Genomic DNA, 23,208 nt, shown 5'->3' with positions numbered 1-23,208 from the left:
GTTGTAGAATAATTTCTGATGCCGCTGCTGTTGCCAGGCAACCGCTGTCCTGAAACAAAGATGAATGGATGTCCCTGGGCCAGTTTCTTCATCTTCAGCGTTCTTTTCATCTTTTCCCCCTCTCTTTCTCGGTGTTTCTTTCACCTAGATGAGGTTGAGTGTAAATGGAAACTGACTTTCAAGTAGCTATCTCCTCCTGCAGAAACTTCTTAGACAAGCTTTTGATCTTATCGCTTTCAATCTCGTGTCTGTCACACTGAGTGCAGGAGTCGGGAGTGAAGAATCTTCAGCTCGTCTTCATTCATTCAGACACTACAGGAACTTCCAGCCTCAGATGGACATCATGTTGTTAAATGGAGGACTGCAGCGTTCTACCACTTTCCCACCAAGCTGTTTGTGTCTGTGCTCACCGCATTAACATGACTTTCAGTTGGGGATCATTAAGGACTTTAACATAAAAAGTCTTTTGTGTAGAAACCATGATGAAGCAGTGAAATCCAGAGATGGACAGAGAGAGACTTGCAGAACATTTTGAATTGGAAATAGCGAGGCAGCTGTAAGGATTTTGGAATATATTTGTTACACAGACAAAATAATTGGTAGTTCTTCTTACAAAGCAGAACAACTCATTCACGAACCATATGCTGCATCATACACACCGTAACCCCCCGGCTCGAGACGCCGTCACAGGAGGCGGGCTGCAGATGTCTTTCACATAAATAAAAATAATAACCATGCAGCCGCCAAGCGTGGGTTTGCTTTGTTTTTGTAGAAAATGCAAACTGGTGATCCGGTATATTCCGAGCACTGCTGACACGTGAACGCAGAATGAAAATGAAAACACTCAAACTGTCTACAGCTGCATGTTTTTTGTGTCATATTTAACCCTGAATTCATAACACCAGGATTTTAGCATTTCTCTTGTTGACAACTGGTATGCATCCAATAAGTATTCAATATTAATGTGTGTGAAAACAGCAGGCTTGTTCTGTGGGAATTTAGGCTAAAAAGAAGAACCTCAAGCAACGGTTTGTTAGTTAAATACTGCACAATGTCCGAATTATTTAGCAGCTTCTTCACACCTGCATGCAGGTCAGTCGGGCAGAGTGAGGCCATGCAGGTGAAAGAAGAAGAAGCACTTAACCCCGAACACACCCACCCTCCTGCAGGACCGCTTCTCCTCTGCAGCCTCCGTCTCCAGGGAGGCCATTACCGAGGCTTCCGCCGTCTTGTATAAATAGAGTGCAGGTGTGTCATGAAATGCACCATCCATCATTTCAGGGTTATGAATGGAGCTGTCCACAGATTGTTCATCTGTCCAGCAATGGGAGAAGGAGCAAACACAGCTTTGCTTCAATACAGGTTTAATCAACGTTAGAAAACAAAATGCAGTCAGAAGCTTATAAAAACATCGGAGTAATTGTTTAACAGTTTTTAGTGTTCAAAATATGTATATTGGAGTCACAATGAAAAGAATGTGGTTCTTGGAGGTGTCAGTTACAAACAATACAATATTTCCACCTGTGAAGCAGGTGTGTGTGGGACAGGAGGGAACTCTATAACTTACAGCCTTGTCTGGACCAATGGACACGGGAACCGCTTTTAAAATGAAGTTCCTGAAAATGATCAAACTGGAAAATGAGGGCGTGTTATTAATTTACAGTTACTACCTTCAATGGCTCCCTGATGGTGAAACAAATGCAGAAAAATAAAAGTCAAAACCAAAACACAGTGATTTCTCTGGTAATCAAACAGACATTGTGTACAATAAGCATTTACAAACGCAGCAGAAGCCTTCATTAGGACAAAGTGCACTTAGCTTCAAAGCATACAAGTAGAGTATTTTCCATTCAATATGTAAAAATAGATATGATTTTTTTTTGTCAGTTTTATGATCACAGGAATATAAAAGGAGCGGTGCTGCATCTTCTGGACTGCTTTCACAAGGAAACGTTTTTTTTTTTTTTCCCCCAAATGCCTCATCTGCCTTCTGAGAAACAAAGGCGACGGTGAAAATCCACAGATGTTCCATTTTTGCATATTTTCAGAAAGTGATCTTTGGTGAAAATGTAAACAAGTGCACCACAACAAAAAGTAAGGCGTAAAAAGTCTTAAGGCAAGATGAAAAAGAAAAGAGAACACACATCGAACGCGTATTATCTTCACCTGATATGAGTTCGGTATAACAGCCGTCAGAAAGTGTGGATTAAAATAACCGGCCTTTTTTTTTTTGTTGCTTCAAACAGAACAGTGCGAATACGAGACGAGCTTCAGTTCAATACGGAGACTCCCCTCCAGGACAAGAGGACAGAGCGGCGGATTTATTATTCAGTATCCCTTTATGATATGAACAGAGGAGGTTCGGCGATACGAAGGGTTAAGAACGCAACACGAGATAAACTGAAAAAGACTTAGGATGGATGAGATGAGGCACACGGACACGAGAAAGGGTTACAGGCATCAGCGTCTTCCTCGTTGTAGACATAAGGCACATAACAGGCGACAGCTTCCAACCTTGACACCCTCGAAGATAAACCCGGGCTCGACGAGCGGCTGGTTTTTAGCGTCATCCCAGATTGAAGAGCAGTTCTTCCAACCGTCCGACTCCCCACCCGCCGTCCAAACCAGCCCTACCACTGTTCCCAGCTGAAGTCGTCCCCGCCCCCAAACACTATGAAAAAGCCAAGGATGGTGAGGAAGATGACGGCGTTTCCGGTCATCACCAGACCGCAGGCGCCCCACTGGATCTGCAGAGGAAGAGCATCTCAATTGAAATAGCCCAACGCTCATTTTACGCGAAAGAATGTGGTTCAGACGATATCTCTGTTCAAAAAGCTCACAGAATGGAACTGCATTCACAGGACAGCTGGACCAGTTCACTTTGACAAACTGAGATGATTCCAGTGAAGTGTGAGTGTGAGAAACCTACCGTGCTGGTGCGGGCCAGGATAATGGGAAGCCCGAACGCCGACACCACGATGCCGGTGGTTAGGAAGTAGGCCAGCTCTCTGCAGGCGCTGCTGGAGGACTCGGTATCGTCGCTGACCCGCCTCGATATGAAGGTGGGGATGGGACTCAGCACGTAGAAGATCAGGACGAACAGCGGCCAGTATACCCTGGAGAGGCAGGCGAGGAACAGTCACAGTGCCGCCATTACGTGAAGAACTCACTCGCAGCAGCTCGACAAAAACAACCCAGCAAACTCTGAACTCGCCGCAGAAGCCCCGACATGGACCGACTGAAGCAGGAATAAAGGATCAGTTAAACAAAAAATACAGTATGTTATTACTGATACTCGTGAGACAAAAGATATAAAAAACAGCTGCACAATGCCTCAGTGGCTTTTACAGATCACTCCAGTTTCACTAATACCCATTATTACAAACAGGGACTGAGGCTCGGAAACATACGTTCTGCAGGTAGAAACTGACAGCAAGAGCTTTAAGAAAATGTGCATTTACGATGAGGAACACCCATGAGCTGCACAGTGGAAATAGAAGTGTTTGAATTTCTACTGATGCAACAGACGGATGCAGCAGCCCGAGGTTCCACTACTTTAAACTTCCTCCTGAAAACCCCTCCGCTGGAGGGAAAACTGAGCTGAGCTGTCACTGACGCCGAAAACTATCATACGAGATCGTTAGGGATTGTTGACACTGCTGGCACTTCAGATACAATCGTCTGCCCGTGTCTCTGGCTAATCTAACATCTCACTGCACTTGCAGTAAAGAATCTGATTTTCTCTACGACTTGCAAACAAACTCCTGCAGTCAGCAGTGATCAGCAATTAGATTAAAGCCAACTATAAACCAAGCATAAATGACAAATAAACCTTTGAAAAGAAAGAGGTTGTCTTTCAGGAGTACCCTTCAATAAATCATCTATCTTCACAGGTTAAGAAATGTTTCACCCTCATCAGTTTTCCAGGAACTAATTTTGAGTCACTATCTCAGAGCATCATGCCTTTGTTTTCTTTTTGATTCACCAGTATTTGATAAATACTGATGTAAATTGGGGTGGGATTAAATAAGTTTTTTCTTCTTTCCACTCCTTTTCAGGCACTATTTTTGTTCTTTTTTCTTTGTTGTTGTATGTAAATATACATTGTTCCTTTTTCAGTTATTGTTGTTATGATATTTGTGTTTATGTAACCTGTAATGGTATTGCCTGAAATAAATAATTAACTAACTAACTAACTCACTCATGAGTTGGTTTCGGTCATCCTGAACCATTTTCTAGGTAAGCTGCTGAAGGTTTAGACTGCTGGGGAAACCTTCTTTAATGCACAAATCTCCCCTCATGTCTACTTGGCCATCCCTTCATGCATCACCTCCAGGTCTCTCTGCTTCCTGCAGCATCTCTGACAAACAAACAGGAAGTCTGTGAAAGAACCGGTCTGCAGGATCTGGATCGAGTTTCAGGTTGTGGTTTTGAAGAGGGGTTTCCTGTCACACGTTTCTCGTGCGGGTTTGTTGAGATTCAATCTTTGAAAGCGTTCAGCGGCGTAAATCAGACGGAATCGATGTGTTGCATGATGGGAATCTCACCCGTATCCCTCCAGAGCACAGCCGAGGAGGAGGAACGTCAGTCCGATGGCCCCGCTGAAGGACAGACCCACCAGAGCTGCAGGGAGACGGACATTAGAGACATTAGAGACGCCAACGCCATGCTGTCTGCGTTCAGCAGGTCAGCTACCAAAAGACGAGCTTGGCATGTGAAATGATCTCCACGTAGAAAACCTGGTTTTGCTTTTCTTTAGCGGCGACGTGAAGTTTGGAAATGATTCAGCAAAAGGCTGAGAGCACGTCGAAAACTGAGCCAACAAAGTTTGGAAGGAGGGAAAACGGCCGCGTGCCGCGCAGAAAGCCAGCCCCGTTAAAACAATTCAGACTCTGATAAAACCTACCTTTAATGCCGGCCATCGCTGCGGCGCCGAATAACTTTCTTTTTTTCTGCTCTTTGTGTCTGTTTACGTGCTGGAGCTCGAGCTCTGCCACTTCCGGCTTCCTGCTGGAGCTTCTTCTGTTTTTTTTTTTTTCGTTTGTGGTCACGTGACCGTCTTAAAGCGGCAGCGACTCACTTCTGCTCCTTCAGGCAGGAGAAGCTTCTTCACCCCACAGCTGGGCGGATTAGCAAGCTCTTTTTTTATGTGGAAAGCACCACTTCTTGCAAATCCCTCTTGACGAAGGAGCACGAGGCGATGCAGCCACCCCCCCCCCCCCCCCCCACACACACACACACACACACACACTGGACTACTAAAACACTGCCATAGGAACATACTTTCTTTTCATCATGCTCAGAGCTCTGCAACCTCTAAGACCAAAAGAGCCGTTTTTGTGACTTTTCGCCAAGTGCAGCTGGTCACCCAACCTTCAAAATGAGGTGACTGCAGCTCATGAAGTGTCTCATATAGTCCTGGTGCTCATCTTATCTCATGAAGCATTTATGATGTTTAAATTGAGAAGAGTGAACATTTCTTTGCCTCTGCTCAGGGACTACAGATGAAAATTAGCTTCGAGCTATATCTGGTCTGTGCAATACATTTATTGTGCAATGTCCCTGTCAAATAAATAAATAAATAAATAAATTTCATTACATTTAACCCATATTTGTACCTGGTTTTAACAGTTCCACTCCTCTTTTGAAGCTTTTTAGCCCTATTACCTCTTTTTAAGCTGGTTTGCATGCTTTTTTACCAATCAAATTTAATTTTCTTATGTTAGGAATTGGAGACATTTCAGGGTTTTTGGGGGGTTTTTTTTGGCTGTTCTATCATTTTTTTCTCCCATTTCTTGTGGTTTTAACTAGTTTTCTCAGCCTGTCTTTGAGTTCTTCTGGAACCAAGCGTGATGAATCATATAATAATTTAAAATAAGTGAAATGTTTGGCATCGTGTCATGAAGGCTTCATGGAGCTGCTATAGAGGGACTAAAGAGCCACATGTGGCTCCAGAGCTGCAGGTTGAACACCCCTGATCATGATGATCAGTATGTCATGAAAATGTCAATACATTTGCAAAACCAAGCAATGGCTTTGGAAGATTACTACAGTCGCAACATAAATCAACTTTAATGATGCCTTTTGGTGCAGAATACAGTGAAATGTCCATTTAAAAACAGCAGTGAGTCAGATAGCCTTTCTGGCTGTATCACACACAGTATATCTCGTTGTGTTCATTACTGCTGAGAATTTGTTTAATCATTTATATTTGTATAATTTGCTTGTTGGTTAGGCGGGTCCGACTGTAGCCTCCAGGAGACCCAGTCTCCTGGGAAGAGTGTCCTCTGGCTCTCCTTGGTGTTATTTGTCCTGTGCAGTTCATTGTTCAGGTGAACACTCTGACACTTGTCGGACGTCACAGTCTCAATGTCTCCTCCCTGGATGTTCACCAGAGTGGGAGGAGAGTGTCTTTGCCTGCAGAAATCCACCACCAGCTCTGGATTCCTGCTCTAAAAGTTACTCTAATATATAAGAGTTATAAAATAATAGATGAATGAACTTTGTTCAGTGAATATATCTTGATTTTATTGGTTAATTCAGTTCCTTATCTTGGTGAGGACAGTACCTGTGACGTATTCAGCATGAACGTTACTGTTAGTTGGGACATGCCCTCTTGGTTACTTTGTTCTCTTGAGCAGAATCATAAGAACTGTGGTGCAAAACTAGAGAACTATTTTCAAATTGTCAGTAATCGCATCTTTGTTTCTTTGACTTGTAGAATTGATTCATTTTGAAAGCGAACATGACGTAACAGGCCTCGTCCTACTCTTCACGCTCAGAAGACCTTCAGGTTTGAGTTTTATCTCGTCTTTATGGCCTGATGAACTGTGCCAACTTTACTCAAGAAATTACATCACTTTAACCTCCCGACAGTTGAGGGTGTGGAGGGTTGGGGTTGGCTAATCAAATGGAATCTCTGACCCTGGTTCCCTGCTTTAGTTTGGTCATTAAATCTGATCCTGTGATCTGATCCTGATTTTAAGATACACAATACACTCACACTAACACCACACAGTGGTTCCGTGACTTTTCTCCAGCAGTAAGAACCTTCTGCTTGTCTTGCACTTGTATTTGTGTCTTCACCTTGCACTCCTTGTTTCTCTAAATTCAGCACGGTGCTCTCATTCTACTTCAAATTGTGCTTTTCTTGCTTGTTGAATGACTGTAGTAGAATAACTTCCATGTTTAGGATAACTGTGGTTCAACCTTCACCTGCTGGCAGCGACCCTGACATTTGGCTCCTGAATACCGTACTGAACATTACAATAAATATTCCCCTTCATGGCCCCATGAATAAATGTATTCCCATCCAGTCATCCATCTTTTATGCCATCCATCCATCCATCCATCCATTTTCTACCGCTTATCCGGGGCCGGGTCGCGGGGGCAGCAGTCTCAGCAGGGATGCCCAGACTTCCCTGTCCCCAGACACTTCCTCCAGCTCCTCTGGGAGGATCCCGAGGCGTTCCCAGGCCAGCCGAGAGACATAGTCTCTCCAGCGTGTCCTGGGTCTTCCCCGGGGTCTCCTCCCAGTGGGACATGCCCGGAACACCTCCCTAGGGAGGCGTCCAGGAGGCATCCTAAACAGATGTCCGAGCCACCTCAGCTGGTTCCTCTCGATGTGGAGGAGTAGCGGCTCTACTCCGAGCTCCTCCCTGGTGACTGAGCTCCTCACCCTATCTCTAAGGGAGCGCCCAGCCACCCTACGGAGGAAGCTCATTTCGGCCGCTTGTATCCGGGATCTTGTCCTTTCGGTCATGACCCAAAGCTCATGACCATAGGTGAGGGTGGGAACGTAGATTGACCGGTAAATCGAGAGCTTCGCCTTTCGGCTCAGCTCCTTCTTCACCACGACGGACCGATACAACGACCGCATCACTGCAGCTGCTGCACCGATCCGCCTGTCAATCTCACGCTCCATCCGTCCCCCACTCGTGAACAAGACCCCAAGATACTTGAACTCCTCCACTTGGGCTAGGGTCTCTCCACCAACCTGGAGGGGGCAAGCCACCTTCCTCCGGTCGAGGACCATGGCCTCGGATTTGGAGGTGCTAATCCTCATCCCTGCCGCTTCACACTCGGCTGCGAACCGCCCCAGTGCATGCTGTAGGTCCGGGTTCGATGAAGCCAACAGGACAACATCATCTGCAAAAAGCAGAGATGAAATCCTGTGGTTCCCGAACCGGAACCCCTCCGGCCCCTGGCTGCACCTAGAAATTCTGTCCATGAAGATTATGAACAGAACCGGTGACAAAGGGCAGCCCTGCCGGAGTCCAACATGCACCGGGAACAGGTCCGACTTACTGCCGGCAATGCGGACCAGACTCCTACTCCGGTCATACAAAGACCGGACGGCCCTTAACAAGGGGCCCCGGACTCCGTATTCCCGGAGCACCCCCCACAAGACACCACGAGGGACACGGTCGAATGCCTTCTCCAAATCCACAAAACACATGTGGACTGGTTGGGCAAACTCCCACGAACCCTCGAGCACCCTATGGAGGGTATAGAGCTGGTCCACTGTTCCACGGCCAGGACGAAAACCGCATTGTTCCTCCTGGATCCGAGGTTCGACTATCGGTCGGATCCTCCTCTCCAGTACCCTGGAATAGACTTTCCCGGGGAGGCTGAGGAGTGTAATCCCCCTATAGTTGGAGCACACCCTCCGGTCCCCCTTTTTAAACAGGGGGACCACCACCCCGGTCTGCCAATCCAGAGGCACCGTCCCCGACAGCCACGCGATGTTGCAGAGACGTGTCAACCAAGACAGTCCCTGCACATCCAGAGACTTAAGGTACTCAGGCCGAATCTCGTCCACCCCCGGTGCCTTGCCACCGAGGAGCTTGCCAACCACCTCAGTGACTTCAGCTTGGGTGATGGACGAGTCCACCTCTGAGACCTCAGCCTCTGCTTCCTCCACGGAAGACGTGGCGACGGGATTGAGGAGGTCCTCGAAGTATTCCTTCCACCGTCCAACAATATCCCCAGTTGAGGTCAGCAGCTCCCCACCTCCACTGTAAACAGTGTTGGCGGAGACCTGCTTTCCCCTCCTGAGGCGCCGGACGGTTTGCCAGAATTTCTTCGAGGCCGACCGATAGTCCTCCTCCATGGCCTCCCCGAACTCCTCCCAGACCCGAGTTTTTGCCTCCACAACTGCTCGGGCTGCAGTTCGCTTGGCCTGCCGGTACCCGTCAGCTGCTTCGGGAGTCCCATGAGCCAGCAAGGCTCGATAGGACTCCTTCTTCAGCTTGACGGCAGCCCTTACTTCCGGTGTCCACCACCGGGTTCGGGGGTTGCCGCCACGACAGGCACCGGAGACCTTACGACCACAGCTCCGAGCAGCTGCTTCGACAATGGAGGTGGAGAACATGGTCCACTCGGACTCAATGTCCCCAGCCTCCCTCGGGACATGAGAGAAGCTCTCCCGGAGGTGGGAGTTGAAAGCCATGCTGACAGAGGGTTCCGCCAGACGTTCCCAGCAGACCCTCACAACACGTTTGGGTCTGCCAAGTCTGTCCGGTTTCCTCCTCCGCCAGCGAATCCAACTCACCACCAGGTGGTGATCGGTCGACAGCTCTGCCCCTCTCTTCACCCGAGTGTCCAAAACACGCGGCCGGAGGTCAGATGACACGACAACAAAGTCGATCATCGACCTCCGACCTAGGGTGTCCTGGTGCCAAGTGCACTTATGGACACCCCTGTGCTCGAACATGGTGTTCGTTATGGACAAACTGTGACTAGCACAGAAGTCCAATAACAGAACACCACTCGGGTTCAGATCGGGGAGGCCGTGCGATCCAATCACCCCCTTCCAGGTCTCACTGTCGCTGCCCACGTGGGCGTTGAAGTCCCCCAGTAGAACAATGGAGTCCCCAGTCGGAGCACTGTCCAGCACCCCTCCCAGGGACTCCAAGAAGGCCGGGTACTCTGCACTGCTGTTCGGCCCGTAAGCCGAGACAACAGTGAGGCACCTATCCCCGACCCGAAGGCGCAGGGATGCAACCCTCTCGTTCACTGGGGTGAACTCCAACACATGGCGGCTGAGCTGTGGGGCTACAAGCAAACCCACACCAGCCCGCCGCCTCTCACTGCGGGCAACGCCAGAGAAGTGGAGAGTCCAGCCCTTCTCGAGAGGTTGGGTTCCAGAGCCCAGGCTATGTGTGGAGGTGAGCCCGACTATATCTAGCCGGTACCTCTCAACCTCCCTCACAAGCTCGGGCTCCTTCCCCGCCAACGAGGTGACATTCCATGTCCCTAGAGCCAGTCTCTGTGTCCGGGGATCGGGTCGCCGGGCACCCTGCCGTCGGCTGCCACCCAATCCACACTGCACCCGGCCCCTACGGTTCCCTCGGTGGGTGGTGAGCCCACTTATGCCACTCGGTATAATTCAGGGCTGCATTTCTTTAACGTCTTAAGTCTTCAGAATGATCGCTTCTCCCATTGTGTTGTCTTTTTTGGCACAATCTTGGTGAATTTAGTGTTTTGCATTTCTCTGTGGCTATTTTTGTGTTGTTATTATCATCGTATCATTGTGTACTTGCCATATCAGACATGGTTAATGACTGTAGACGCTGTGTGTTTAGAGCACACTGAAAACTGTTCAGCAAAACTAAAAAACAGGCACAGCTTTCGTTCCATCTGCCAGAATTTTAACATTCAGTCGAATCCCTTCAGTCTGGCAGCTGTTTAAAAATACTAATGACTGCTGGATGAATGTCAGTGATTATTTTTGTCTTTATCTCTGAGTAATCTCTGACTGAGTGGAGGGGAAAACAAAAAGAGGCGACCTGAGATAAACCAGCGCTGGGCTCAGCGTAACGCAAAGATGAAACCAGGGAAAAAGGTGGAGGACTTCAAAGGGCATGGCAGATCAGAGCGCCGGAGCAGATGTTCGGACGCCAGTGCTGCTGCTCGGTGGAAATCATGTGGCCGCCGTCAGAGCCGGAGAAGCTGCTGTTAAAAATACATAAATGTCTCTTTTGGCGTACAGCCGGTGGGATTCACACTGCAGGAAGCTCCGAGGTGGTCTGCACTGACGCGGTTAAAATCCACCCTCTGCTAAATAATAGCCCATTCCAAGGCCGTCTTATTGTTTTCCTTTTGCTTTTCTTTGTGATTTGCTAGACTGCTGATCTGGAAGGCTGCGCTTGTGTCTCGGAGTGTTTGTGTTTCCTCCAGTGAGTTGGCATGTTGTCACCTCTCCTCCAGCACCCACACACTCTGCTTCAATTTTAGGTTATTATTCACTGATGAGTTTTAATTTCCCATAATTAAGGAGTATGGGTGATAGAAATAACAGTTCAAGGCTTCATGGAAGGGTACACCGTGTTATTTCCTTTGCAGAAAAATAAGCAGTGGGCGCCTGAGGTAATCCTGTTTTATGTGAAAAACCGTACGCCACTTTCTCACTTTCCTCTCGTCTGCCACTTACTCTTCAGCGCTGCTTGATATGAAACCATAAAGCAGACGTCCTGTGCCCGGAAAACCACATTTTGTCAAACATAAAGGGTAATAAAACAGCTTTCTAAGGGAAATTAAACTGCTTTTTTTCAGCCACGTGCTGCATTTAATGGGACGGTCTTGACTGTTTTGATCACAATAAGCAGCCACCATTTTGCAGCACTGCTGCTTTTTTGCCTGCAGCTCATTGGTGCGCGTCATAATTGCCGATCGTAAAAGCAAAAACTTGAAATATGGTCAGTTTCAAACCATTCAAGCACACAAACCACAGACAACAAAAAATAAGAAGCTGTTTATACGATTATTTTTCTTTCACAACATTAACTTTGTTGCCTGTGAAGCAGCTACATTTGGATTCAACAGTTATAAAAAAAATTGTTGCACAAAAACAAAAACAAAAAAAAAAAAACGGTATAACTTTAGCAATGCAATGGTGACAGAAAACACAGAAGAAATCACGTGATGAGCGACGGGCCACTGCGGCCTGTCCTGTGGTGGAGCTGGGAAATCTTCACTGCGATAGTTGCGAGTGGCGCCAGCATCACCTGCTCAAAAGAAGATGGAAAAGTCAGACATCGAAACACCTCTCTGCAATATATGATCTGTGCAGATATATGATGCTAATCTTCTCATGAATATTCATCTCCAGGCAGACGTGTTCTCTGATAGGCACACCTGCTGTCTGTCCTTGCTCCTGTCAGCTGCAAATTCTAATGTAATGCATATTGAAAGCAACTGAATAACTGATAAAAACAATAGATTTTCTACCTGTGTGTCCTCGAAAATCAGCTCCTTTTCGTAGCTGTCAATGTAGATTCGCACCGTTGCCCCGCTCCTGCCCGTCCCGCTGAGCCTGTAGATGATTCTGGAGCCATCGGAGAAGATGATCCGGAGTCCCTGCAGCAAGAACAAGCCGTGGCCGTAAATAACAGAGACATTTTCAAAGAGGAAACAGCAGCACTGGGTGTCTCTGACCTCTGACACTGTCAGGCTGAAGACATCATCGGCCTTGTGTGTGTGTGTGTGTGTGTGTGTGTGTGTGTGTGTGTGTGTGTGTTGTACCTGGTTCCTGGAAATGGTGCTGTCTGCCGGGTCGGTGTACTCAAAGTTGTCTGCTTTTTCCACCTGGTAGATTTTGTCTTCCACTGCAAACCTCTGCCTCACAAAGGACTTGTCAGCGATCATCATCTCCAAATCCTCCATCATCTCACAGGCCGCATCGATGTCCACGTCCTCGTAGTCATATCTGGGGAAACAACATCGACGTGAAGAAACCGATGCCTTATTGATAAAATCTGTCCTCCAAAGGTGTTCAGATAAATCGTGATCTGATGAGTGTGGCCTACATCCTATGACTGTAAAACTTTGTGCTTCATAATTATATTTTCATTTTTGAGGTGATCACTGTCATTAGCATGAGATTCTTCATTTTGATAATAAAGGAAAATTACTTAGAACCACTTGGGATTAATGCAGTCATTCATCTGGGAAAGCATCAAAATCAACCCTGAAGAATCAGATTCTCCTCCATCACGTCATGGATCCCCTCAAAAATGCTTTCTTTAATGTCTTCCCCCCAACTTTGACATGGAATCCACGTGCTTGTTTTGCTCTGCCAAATATAATCGCTGTTGTTTTATTCTGCATTTGTAATCCATCAGAATAAAATAAATTAAAATCATGCTCCGTTTCTTTCCTGCTCAGCCACAGAGGACCTGCAATGACACAGGAGCTCCACATGGTGGCAGCTGCATCCTGCTTGCTGCTCTTATATCTGTCTTTCGTGGCTCTTCAATCCATTTTCTACCCACTATATGAGAAGGCTCTCTGGCGTTTTCTCGCCTGACCTGGTGAAGTAGTTTCTTCCATATTTCAGCCAGTGGTCCTTGACGATGTCCTCCACACTCTGCCGCCTGGAGGCCAGGATGGACAGCCATGCCAGCACGGCCCAGAGCCCGTCCTTCTCCCGGATGTGGTCTCCCCCTGAAACCGGATCCGCCGTGAAGTTTACCAGAGAAAACAGACAGGAGGGTTGGTTTACAGGCTTCTCTTTACCGGCGGCGCTGTACCTGTACCAAAGCTTTCCTCTCCGCACAGGGACAGCATGCCGGCGTCCATCAGGTTTCCGAAGAACTTCCACCCAGTGGGAGTTTCATATAGCTCTATTTTAGTTGCTTTGGCTACTCTGCAGGAAATACAACGAAGGAGTATTCTTAGAAACCTGAGGCAACACTTGAAGCAACAGCTTGAAACATCAACATGTGAAGATTTATTTTTAATCACCTCTTGGTTTCAGGTGTTTGGACATATCGGAGCTTTACCTGTCCAACGCTGCGCTGGTGGGCATGCTGCGAGCGAAGCCCCTCACCCCCGTGTGCTGGAAGTACGGGATGCAGAAGATGTTGTTGGCGATCACCGCCACAGAGTCGGACGGCGTGACGAAGAACCCGTGTTTACCGAGGATCATGTTCCGATCCTGAGGAGGCGACACGAGGGACAACGGGGGTCAAGGTCTCACTCTGTGGGTCGTTCGATTCCGTGTGATGGAACAGATTAGTGATCAGCTTCACCCCGTCGGCATCGAACGCTGCACCGAAGTCGTACTGTCCGTCCCTCATGCTGTCGGTCAGGTCTGTGGCGTAGGTGGGGTGTGGGTCCGGGTGCTGACCCCCAAAGTCGTCCATCGGGACGCAGTTGATGGCAGAGTTGGCGGGACAGCCCAGCTCCTCACAGAGGATTTTCCTCACATACGGTCCTGCCACTGGGACGCAGACGGGAGTCAGGAAAACAGCACCGAGAGCAGAAAGAGGGACTGGAGAAGGTTTGTGTTCTGACACGCCGGAGCGGTACGGTACGGCGGATCAGCAGGTCTCTGGACACTGAAAATAGATCTGAGCACTATAGCTGCAGCAAGCCCACTTTATCCTCCCAACGGCGGAGCCAAGCCGAGAACAGCCTGTCTGATCTGCACTTCTGTCTCCATGACGGAAAATTCTATTCTGTTGGATATTCATCTCAGGTCTAAACACAGTGAGAGGCGGATTTTACTGTTTTTATGAAGAACAAATCTGGCATGAATTAATGGTAATAATGAGGAGTTGGATATGAACAAAAGGCCGAACTTGTTCTCGTGTTCGAACCAGCAGCTTGACATGTTCTTCCCTTTCGACCTCAATCGAACGAGTCAGGAACATGAAGATATTAAACACATTTTGTTCTTTTTGGTCAGGATTGACTTGAATAAAAACATCATTTGCTGAGAAAGAAGGGAACTGTGGGAAGAACCAGTGGTCTCCAGTATGAGGAACATGTCTGATGTTGTAAAAATCCACCTGAGGGTGCAATTAGGAAATTAATCCATGGAGCATTAATAATAATGAAGATCTCATTAATGTTTCTCTCACCTCCATGCATGGCGTCTAATCTGATCTTGATGCGGTGGTCGCCAGAGAGAAGCTCCTTCAGAGCAGCGAAGTCGAAGATGTTCCTCAGCAGGTTGGCGTACGACTCCACAGAGTCCACGATTTCCACTGGAAACAACCGCAGACCAAAAGCAAAGGCTGTTCATGTGCATCTGCTGCGGTAGGTGGTTAAATATCTGATTTTTAAAAGTTTGGTACGTTTGAATCATCCATTGCAAATAAACCCAGTTTGTTATTTTCTGATTTAAAAGTGGATACTTTATATTCCTCATCCGGACTTTGAGAATCCATGTCATGTCGTCTAATCACCGACTCTTCAACCTTCATTTTGTTCACTTCTTTCACCTGGATTCTGCCACTTAGAAAGGTTTTAAAGTATCTCTCTGATCTTTCATTTGCCAAAAATCAGACGGAATCACACAGAAATGGAGACTTTTATCATAAAAGCACAAAAAGTTACTCTGATCTGCGGCAGTCTCTAAGTGTCTTCCTTTGACTTGCAAATTGAATTTTCACAGAATCAGAACACACAAAGCCATCCTGTGAACTCTGGTGATCCCAAAGGCGATCCGGGACCTCAGGTTGAGAATCGCTCCTCTTCATAATGACCCTAAAAGTCTGCTCTTGCTCTTCATGTTTGTAAAATCCTCACTGAAAGATGAAAGAGCTGTCCTTTACCTGTGAAGGGTTTGAACTTGTTCTCCAAATCGAAGGTCTGCCTTCCCAGCGTGGTCAGGTCCACCTTCAGTCCGGGACAGATGGCGAACTCCTCGATGGTTCTGCTGATCAGGAAGATCTTACTGCTGACGGCCTCCTTGGCCGGGCCTGGGGACAGACAGAGGCAGTTCTGTTTAATCTTTACAGGTAAAACAAAGTGTGTTTCTATGCCTGAGGCGTGTTTTGGCGAAACAGCTGGTGTGCGTGCTTCCTCCTCTCCGATTGCCATACCTCCGTTTGCGGTGTTGAACTTGATGCCGAAGTCTCCGTGCGGCCCGCCGGGGTTGTGGCTGGCGGTGAGGACGATGCCGCCGATGGCCTTGTATTTTCTGATCACGCAGGAGATGGCGGGCGTGGACATGATCCCGTGGTGCCCGATGATCAGGCGGCCCACCTGAAGAAATGTCACACAGGTGTGTTTGAGTTGGCCGGGGTGAGTGTGCGTCTGAAAATATCTGAGCGGGGCGGAGACGGGACCGCTGCCGGGTGCCGGGTTTGGTGTGTCACGCTTCTTAAAGCGAGGGAGACTAGAGTTTCACTCCATGAACGACAGCTATGGCACTTCAAGAGCAAGTCCAGTCCTGTGGGAGTGAGTTTTAAATCCCAAGAATATCATTCAGGCAGGAAGGCATCAGAAGCTCAAAGGTTATGTAATTCTAACCTGCAGACCACAGAGAGCCCGTTACTCCTGCTGGCAACCGGATGGAAAACAGACCAGGTTTAATGTGTTTCTATTTGAAGACGGCTCAGCCAGCGGCTCTGCTGTTTGAGTTTTTACTTCTGACAAGCAACTCGGACCTTCCTTCCAGAGTGTTATGTTCTGAAACTATTTATTTCTTAGATCTTTTTATCGCTTGATTACTGTCAAAATCAGTTCATTCTTAGCTTGGTAAAGCTCACGAGTCAAAATTCTTCCAATTAGATAACGCCATGTGAAGACTGAGAGAAAAGAAGTGAGAATTTAATCTGTTTCTGGAAGAAAATCTGATGTGTAAAAGCGACATGTATAAAATCATCATCTGAAATATATAATTCCCATATGCTATCGCAATGAAAACCACTTTGTGTAATGTATTTCAGACTTATTGGTATTGTTCCCCATCCATCCATTGGGTGGGTGGATGGATGGATGGATGGATGGATGGATGGATGGATGGATGGAAGGATGGCTGGATGGATGGAAGGATGGGTGGGTGGAACACATTATCACTTTAATAATCTGTTACAGGAACCTGCATCAGTCAGTCGTGACAGAATGATATTAAGGAGCAGCAGAGGGAAGCTGTCATCTGCATGTAGGGTCACATCTGGCCACACACACACACACACTCATACACACACACACACACACACCTAACGGCATGCGAACACAAACACACACACAGTGTGAGCAGGTCCACTGACCCCGTTGGCAGCTGCCATCTGCACAATGACCTCGATGGCGGTTTGGTTGAAGAAGCGCCCGTCGCCCCCCACCACCACGGTTGACCCCTGGCGGTCGCGCAGGTCAATGGAGGACAGGATACTCTGGACGAAGTTGTGCAGGTAGTTCCTCCTGGACTGGAACACACAGACGCTCTTCCTCAGGCCGTCGGTGCCGGGCCTCTGGTCGGGGTAGGGGGCGGTGGGGACCGTCACCACCTGCAGAGGACTGTTCTCCATTGTTCCAGAGTCAGGGTCCGGCTTGGCGCCGCCGGGCTGGAGCGTAGGGAGCCTGTTATGCGGGGGGGAATTCCCCTGTCAGTCCACATGGGGAAGGGAGAGCTTGACTCCTCCTATTATTTCACTGGAGGCACGGGGTCACTGTGGAGCTTCTGCAGCCCAAAATAACCTCCCACCCTCACTGATGCGTGTGTGCAGAGGCCGAGGAGGGCGGGAACCAAAGACGCTCTGCCACACGTGTGCAGGGACATCACTGTCAGCACGGAGGCATGTGTGTCTGGGTGGACAGGCTGGGAGGGGTTTGTTATGGGACGTGTCCGACTGTCCGTCCATCTGTGCAGGCTGCAGCTGTGCTCAGAGGAACCACATGCAAAAGGAAGGATGACACCCTCTTCAGGGTGATGCTATTTTCGGAGGGTCTATTTATCCGTTCCTCACACTGATTGTGAAAGCAGACAGCGAGAAGAGTCGTTAGAAAGCGAGTAGAAATGCGTACAAATCATGAATATGTGATTTTAGGAGAGTGTCTGTGTACAGGACAAACAATTTGTTTAATTTAATTAATTATGCCAACAACAGTGATGTCTCAGTGGTGGACCAACACTGCCCTCTAGAGGTCATCCACACTAACAGGCAGACAGCCTGACAGGCTGGATCAGGGTCTCTCTCATGTTTACACACACACACACACACACGCGCAGTCTTGTATTTCTATCCTTGTGGGGACCGTCCATTGACTCCCATTCATGTCTAGCCCCTAACCCTGACCCTTACCCTAACCCTAACCCACACCACAACAAAGCCTAACCCTAAAGAAATGTTTTTGCACTTTTACTTTTTTCAGTAACAACAACATGGTCAAGAAAACACTGTTTCTCCTACTTAGGACCGGAAAAAGGTCCCCACAAGGCACGTCGTTCCACGTTTTGCTATCCTTGTGGGGACATTTGGCCCCAACAAGGATAGAAATACGAGAACACACACACACACACACACACACACACACACACACACACACACACACACACACACACAGACACACAAAAAAGGCTCCAGTTTGATCTCATGAGCTGATTGTCTATAACCTTTCACTGAGGACCGAATATCTTTAATTATTTGAGTGATGAAAAGTATGAGTCCAAGATAAAAGGCTCTGCAGCTGATTAAAAACATGACAGGAAACCTGTTGGATCCTCGCCATGTCTGGCGCTTCACACACTTTTAACAGAACTTAGGACGAAGAACCGGGAATCACCGTTCTCCTGCAGGGTTGGACTCTTGGTTTTAACCTGGTCTTGTGTTTGGTTCAGTTTTCTATTGACGGGTTTTAGAGTGTAGTAATTTCATTACACATTTATTAGCGAGACTCTGGCATCATGGCAGAGTTCAAAGGTTCAGGGACGAAATACCTCAAGGACAAACCTTTATTTACATAAAAAAAAAACCCAGACTCTGTTTGTTCAAGAATCACATGAGCCTTTCCCCAAATAACAAAGTACAAACCAGGTTTTTTCTCTCTTTCGGTTCTTAGAAAGAAAACTTTTTAATAAAGAACGCCAAAAGTGCCATGAACGTTTCACACATTTGCAGTTACTGTCATCCTTTTACCGGAGCTAAATACAAAGAAACAAACACAGAACTGAAAATAATCATCATTTAAACCAGAGCTCCACAGTTTTTGCTGCCTTTTGAATCTTTGAATCTTAGGCTGCACCGTCGGTATTTACAGAAGGTTTTCTACATGAAGTCTAGAGTAGAAGGTTTTAACAAGTTGTGGAAATGTGACAAACTGTAACTGACTAGTTCTTCTTTCACTGCAAAAAAAAAACCCAAAAAAACCCAACATTTTAAGCATTTTTAAATTCCAAAATGCTCTTTTTTCTTGTTTTTGGGGTTTATTACTACCGTTTACTGCTTTAGAATCATTTTGCACAATAGGATTTAAAACAGCAATGCTGTCATCAAGTCATATTTAGTACTTCTATTACTGATCCTCATTGTAAGGCTGGAGCTTTAGGGATGGAAAATGAGATGTTATAATAATTTACAAGGATCAGACTGAGAAAAGCGTTTTCAAGGTATAAATACTGTGAAATGAGTGATTCCAGTCAGGTTTGCACTTTCATACTGAGGTGGTGGTGTGAAAACATCATATAATGGAATTCATATCTCCTATATGTCCCTGCGCACATCTGTGTATCCATCTTTCAATATAGCACCTGAGAGCGGGATTGGTTTTTATTAACCAAGAATTCTAGCGTGCGTCTTAAAGGTTGAGAAGCAAAACACACGCGGTGAGGAAGCAGATCCAGATCAATAATTAAAGTCGGTGGTTACTGAGGTGTGAGTATCTTGAGTCCAGTAGTTAAATTATATATTTATTGACCAGCATTTAAAAAAAATAAAAAAATAAGAACATTTATTTGCAGAATATGTCTGGATGGAATGTGTGTGTGTGTGTGTGTGTGTGTGTGTGTGTGTGTGTGTGTGTGTGTGTGTGTGTGTGTGTGTGTGTGTGTGTGTGTGTGACAACATGAAACCTGCTCATATTATGGCTTCCTGTCTGAGTTTGTCCTCTCTGACCTTTGACCTCTGCTTTTCTGGCTGCTAACAATGAGGGAACTCCGGTTCTCTGCATGTCTGATGCTCTTTACACACACCGGTTCCTCCTGATCCCGTCTCTGGATTCCTGCTCGAGTCCACTGAACCCTGGGATAGACGTCTCCAGGACGTCCCTCCAGGTGAAGGTGCTGCTTTCACGAAAAGTTCCCCGCCTCAGAGGACGCTGAGGCCGGGGAGCCGGTCCTGGAGGAGGACGCAGGATAGATGGAGATCTGGCTCAGTCTGATGGAATAGGACGACTTTCGGCCCGATCCGCACTGGATTCCTTTCCGTCGGTCGGAGCGCCACTTTGGCCTTGTGTGGAAATATCTGCCGTTGAGGTTTGTGTCTCCACAGGCGTCGAACCACCATCCACCTGATCGAGGGCAGAGGTCAGACAGATTAATCCTCCTGCTTGAACCACCAGGGGACAGAAAGCCGCTACCTGTTTACCGGTTTGCTGCTGGGCGCAGTGGACGCCCTGGTGTTTGTCGTTGTCCTTGTCCTTCGTGGAAAACATCAGGCCGCTGTGGTTGGTCAGAGGGTCGGGCAGATTACCGGACAGATACGTGAGGTGGACTCTGTAGTTGTCCTCCGGGCCGTCCAGGTGAAAACTGTACTCGATGAAACGTCTGTTGTGTTTCCAGTCCTCCAGTAAAATGTGGAGGACGGAGTTTCCCTGAGAGACAAGAGAGCGAATCTTGCTGAGACCCAGCCAAAACTCCCCTGCGAGAGACAGGGAGACATGAGCGAGGGCTCAGAGTGGACACGGGTTAACAGCAACCGGTGGACACACAGCGGCATCGAACTCTAGAAACTAAGCTAAGAAATCTCACCTTGGAAATCTCCGAAGCCCTGTTCATACTTCTCCCACGTTTGGTCAAAATTCACTGATCCGTCCGTCCTGCGCTGGATCACTGTGGCTCCGTGATCTAAATAGGTCAGAGTGTATTATTTCTTGGAAAATTTGATGATGAGTTAATAATTAATGAAAGTAATCATAAGTTTTATCTTATTTGTGGCGGCAGCGTTTGCAGTGTGTGTGCTGAATTCCAATGGTTTTCATATAGAATTTAAAGTGAATTTATTCAGCGTTCCCACCGCGGTGCTGCTCTCTTTCACAGTCACACATAAAATATTCAAGCAAGCACGGCAGTGGTAACACTGCCGCTTGATGAAAGCCATTGTAAGCGGAATGCAGCGGATAAACTTGGTTCCGGGTGGAGTACCGTTGCTCATGTCGCAGAAAACCATGAACGGCCGGGATCCGCTGGGCCTGACGGCGTACAGGCCGCTAACCAGCTCCCCTCGGCCGAACAGCTCGCTGCAGTCCGACGGAAAACCTGTTTGAGAAAGGGCCATAGAATCAACGCTCAGTTAGGAGCTGCCCCCCTTTTTTTTTTTTTTTTTTTTTTTTTCTTTTAAATATTATCCTTTGTTATCCTGGCTGGTCACTGTACCTGTGCTGGAGGATGTTGGGGTCAGATAGGGGGTCAGGGTCGGCGCCTCACTGTTAAAGTTATCTGTCATCCTCTCCACGGTCTCCTGGGCCAACATGTTGGCTGTCAGCTGAAAGGGAAGCGTGAGAGAAACAGAGGATTTCAGACACGATAACACTGCAGACATCCTCAAACCGACGGTTTACTGGAAAGATGTCATGAAGAAAATCATCAGCTCAGCTGAAAAACACCAGAGGAGGCACTGTTTTTAGAAACACTGCCTGAGATTCAGTAAATAATTTGTATTTATCTGCTCAGACATGCTCTGAAGACTTAAAATCCATAATTAAAATGCTGAAAACTGTGACACCAATAAGTTTCCTTTCTCAAAGAACAGCCATGATTCCAGCAGCTCCCAACTCGAAGAGGAGGAAGAATAAACTCAGTCAGTCTGACAAGAAGAGCAAAGACTAATTTCAGTGGAACTCGGATCAGATCAAGGAGGACGTTTGAAGATGAGGTGAGGAGAAGGCGGCGAGTCTCACCTTTCTCTTCCTGAATAAACAGACTTTCAGGCTTACAGCAGAAGAGTTTGCTCAGTATTACAGCTCAGTGATCATTCGGTTGTCTGATGAAGATCCTGCGCTCTAGATATTTACCTTTTCCTCCAGGGCCTTGATTTTGCTCCTCTGGTAGTTGAGCTGGTCGCTCTGTTCGGTCACTGCTTTCAGCAGCTCCAGGATGTTCTGCTCCTGACTGTGGATCACGTCCTGATCGGGGAAAAGACGGAATCAAGCATATTTAACTCAAAGTCAGTCATTTATTTTACTGATTCTTATGAATTTAGGAGTAAAGAATGGAGTGGCATAACAAATATTCACTCTTTTCCATTCCGTCTGGCAGCGTATTGAGAAACGGTCGCTGCTCTTGTCGGACCGGAGGTCACTCACCCTCAGCTTGTTGATCTCCGCCAGCTGTTCGCTCGTCACCAGGCCGTTGGACAGGCTGCTCAGCTTCTCCTCCAGGCCCTGCACCTTGCTCTGCAGCTGGTTCTTCTCCTGCAAAATGCTGTCCATCTTGGAGTTGATCTCCTCGGACAGGCCCTTGATCTCCTCGTTGTTGGCCTTCAGCACCACGGTGGTCTTCTTCAGCTCCTCCTCCTCCTCCTTGATCTCGCTGGCCAGCACCGACAGCCTGTAGAAGGAGTGGTCGAAGATGTTGAGCTTCTGGAGGATGTCGTTGATCTGCCCCTTCGTCTTCTGCACGAACTCCCGCAGGCTCTGGCCCAGCTGGAGGAGGCCGCTGGCCAGCAGGCGCACGTCGTCCAGGGCGGCAAAGCGGGACGGGGCGTCGGTGGCGGCGGCGGCGTCCGGGAGCGACGAGAGGCCACGAGAGGCGGCGGGGATGCAGGCGGCAGCCAGGACTAGCACCACGGGGATCAGCGCCACTCTCATGTTCTCCAGCTGTTTGTAGAAGATGTGTAAAGCTGGCAGCTTGGCCTCCTGCGCCCGGACGAAGACGCAGAGAACGGAAACCCTGCAGGCTTTATACTCGGCCCGGGCTGCGGTCAATCATCAACCCGCCCATCCGATCAATGCCTGATACAGCTTCCTCTCACTGAGCCCAACACGGTAAACTTTACCTCCACCGGTGAGCCTTGATATCACGATCTGTTGAACATGAAGGTAAACACACCGTCTCATCCTGATGAACTGGAACATGGGTGGTAAGAAGTGAATCCAGAGCTGCATTGATCTGAAGTCACAGTGACCACGACGAGTGTTCGCTTTAATCTGACTGGCCGAAGGATGTTTTCCTCTGATCGGCTGAACTCCAGTTACCTGAGCGGGAGGCATTGATCTCTCCTTGTTGTGCTGCCCATTTATTTTTAAACAGGAAGATGA

General features: G+C 47.7%; 3 protein-coding genes across 3 annotated transcripts; all 3 read right to left on the bottom strand.

Moving 5' to 3' along the window:
• Positions 1-1,426: 1,426 nt before the first annotated feature.
• Positions 1,427-5,026, bottom strand: LOC115406021 (leptin receptor gene-related protein). The gene is made up of 4 exons (XM_030115871.1): positions 4,907-5,026; positions 4,548-4,623; positions 2,930-3,116; positions 1,427-2,747 (listed from the first exon to the last, which is right to left on the bottom strand). The coding sequence occupies exons 1-4, from the start codon at positions 4,920-4,922 to the stop codon at positions 2,631-2,633; spliced, it is 396 nt and encodes a 131-aa protein (XP_029971731.1). The 5' UTR covers positions 4,923-5,026; the 3' UTR covers positions 1,427-2,630.
• Positions 5,027-11,757: 6,731 nt separating this feature from the next.
• LOC115405385 (phosphoglucomutase-1-like) lies at positions 11,758-17,277 on the bottom strand. Its single transcript, XM_030114950.1, has 11 exons — positions 17,007-17,277; positions 15,834-15,996; positions 15,564-15,710; positions 14,868-14,993; positions 14,034-14,224; positions 13,785-13,939; positions 13,533-13,648; positions 13,311-13,446; positions 12,526-12,709; positions 12,232-12,360; positions 11,758-12,008 (listed from the first exon to the last, which is right to left on the bottom strand). The coding sequence occupies exons 1-11, from the start codon at positions 17,262-17,264 to the stop codon at positions 11,919-11,921; spliced, it is 1,695 nt and encodes a 564-aa protein (XP_029970810.1). The 5' UTR covers positions 17,265-17,277; the 3' UTR covers positions 11,758-11,918.
• Positions 17,278-20,020: 2,743 nt separating this feature from the next.
• Positions 20,021-22,758, bottom strand: LOC115405534 (angiopoietin-related protein 3-like). The gene is made up of 7 exons (XM_030115138.1): positions 22,255-22,758; positions 21,964-22,074; positions 21,314-21,434; positions 21,095-21,208; positions 20,702-20,797; positions 20,319-20,591; positions 20,021-20,241 (listed from the first exon to the last, which is right to left on the bottom strand). The coding sequence occupies exons 1-7, from the start codon at positions 22,756-22,758 to the stop codon at positions 20,021-20,023; spliced, it is 1,440 nt and encodes a 479-aa protein (XP_029970998.1).
• Between the last annotated feature and the right edge of the window lie 450 nt (positions 22,759-23,208).

This window comes from Salarias fasciatus, chromosome 18 (genome assembly GCF_902148845.1).
Source record: "Salarias fasciatus chromosome 18, fSalaFa1.1, whole genome shotgun sequence".
NCBI lineage: Eukaryota > Metazoa > Chordata > Actinopteri > Blenniiformes > Blenniidae > Salarias > Salarias fasciatus.
Note: the sequence above shows the minus strand (reverse complement) of the source record. Positions and strands in the feature narration are given on the sequence as shown.

Coding starts and splice junctions, on each gene's coding strand:
- LOC115405534 (XM_030115138.1), bottom strand. CDS start 22,758: ATGAGAGTGGCGCTGATCCCCGTGGTGCTAGTCCTGGCTGCCGCCTGC. Junction 20,798..21,094: donor TTTCTGCGACATGAGCAACG/GTACTCCACCCG, acceptor TGACCTATTTAG/ATCACGGAGCCACAGTGATC. Junction 20,592..20,701: donor GGGCTTCGGAGATTTCCAAG/GTGAGATTTCTT, acceptor TGTCTCTCGCAG/GGGAGTTTTGGCTGGGTCTC.
- LOC115406021 (XM_030115871.1), bottom strand. Junction 3,117..4,547: donor TGTGCTCTGGAGGGATACGG/GTGAGATTCCCA, acceptor CTGCCTCTCCAG/GGTATACTGGCCGCTGTTCG. Junction 2,748..2,929: donor TCCTGGCCCGCACCAGCACG/GTAGGTTTCTCA, acceptor CTTCCTCTGCAG/ATCCAGTGGGGCGCCTGCGG.
- LOC115405385 (XM_030114950.1), bottom strand. CDS start 17,264: ATGGAGAACAGTCCTCTGCAGGTGGTGACGGTCCCCACCGCCCCCTAC. Junction 14,994..15,563: donor CAAGTTCAAACCCTTCACAG/GTAAAGGACAGC, acceptor GGTTGTTTCCAG/TGGAAATCGTGGACTCTGTG. Junction 13,447..13,532: donor AGAGGAAAGCTTTGGTACAG/GTACAGCGCCGC, acceptor ATCCGGTTTCAG/GGGGAGACCACATCCGGGAG.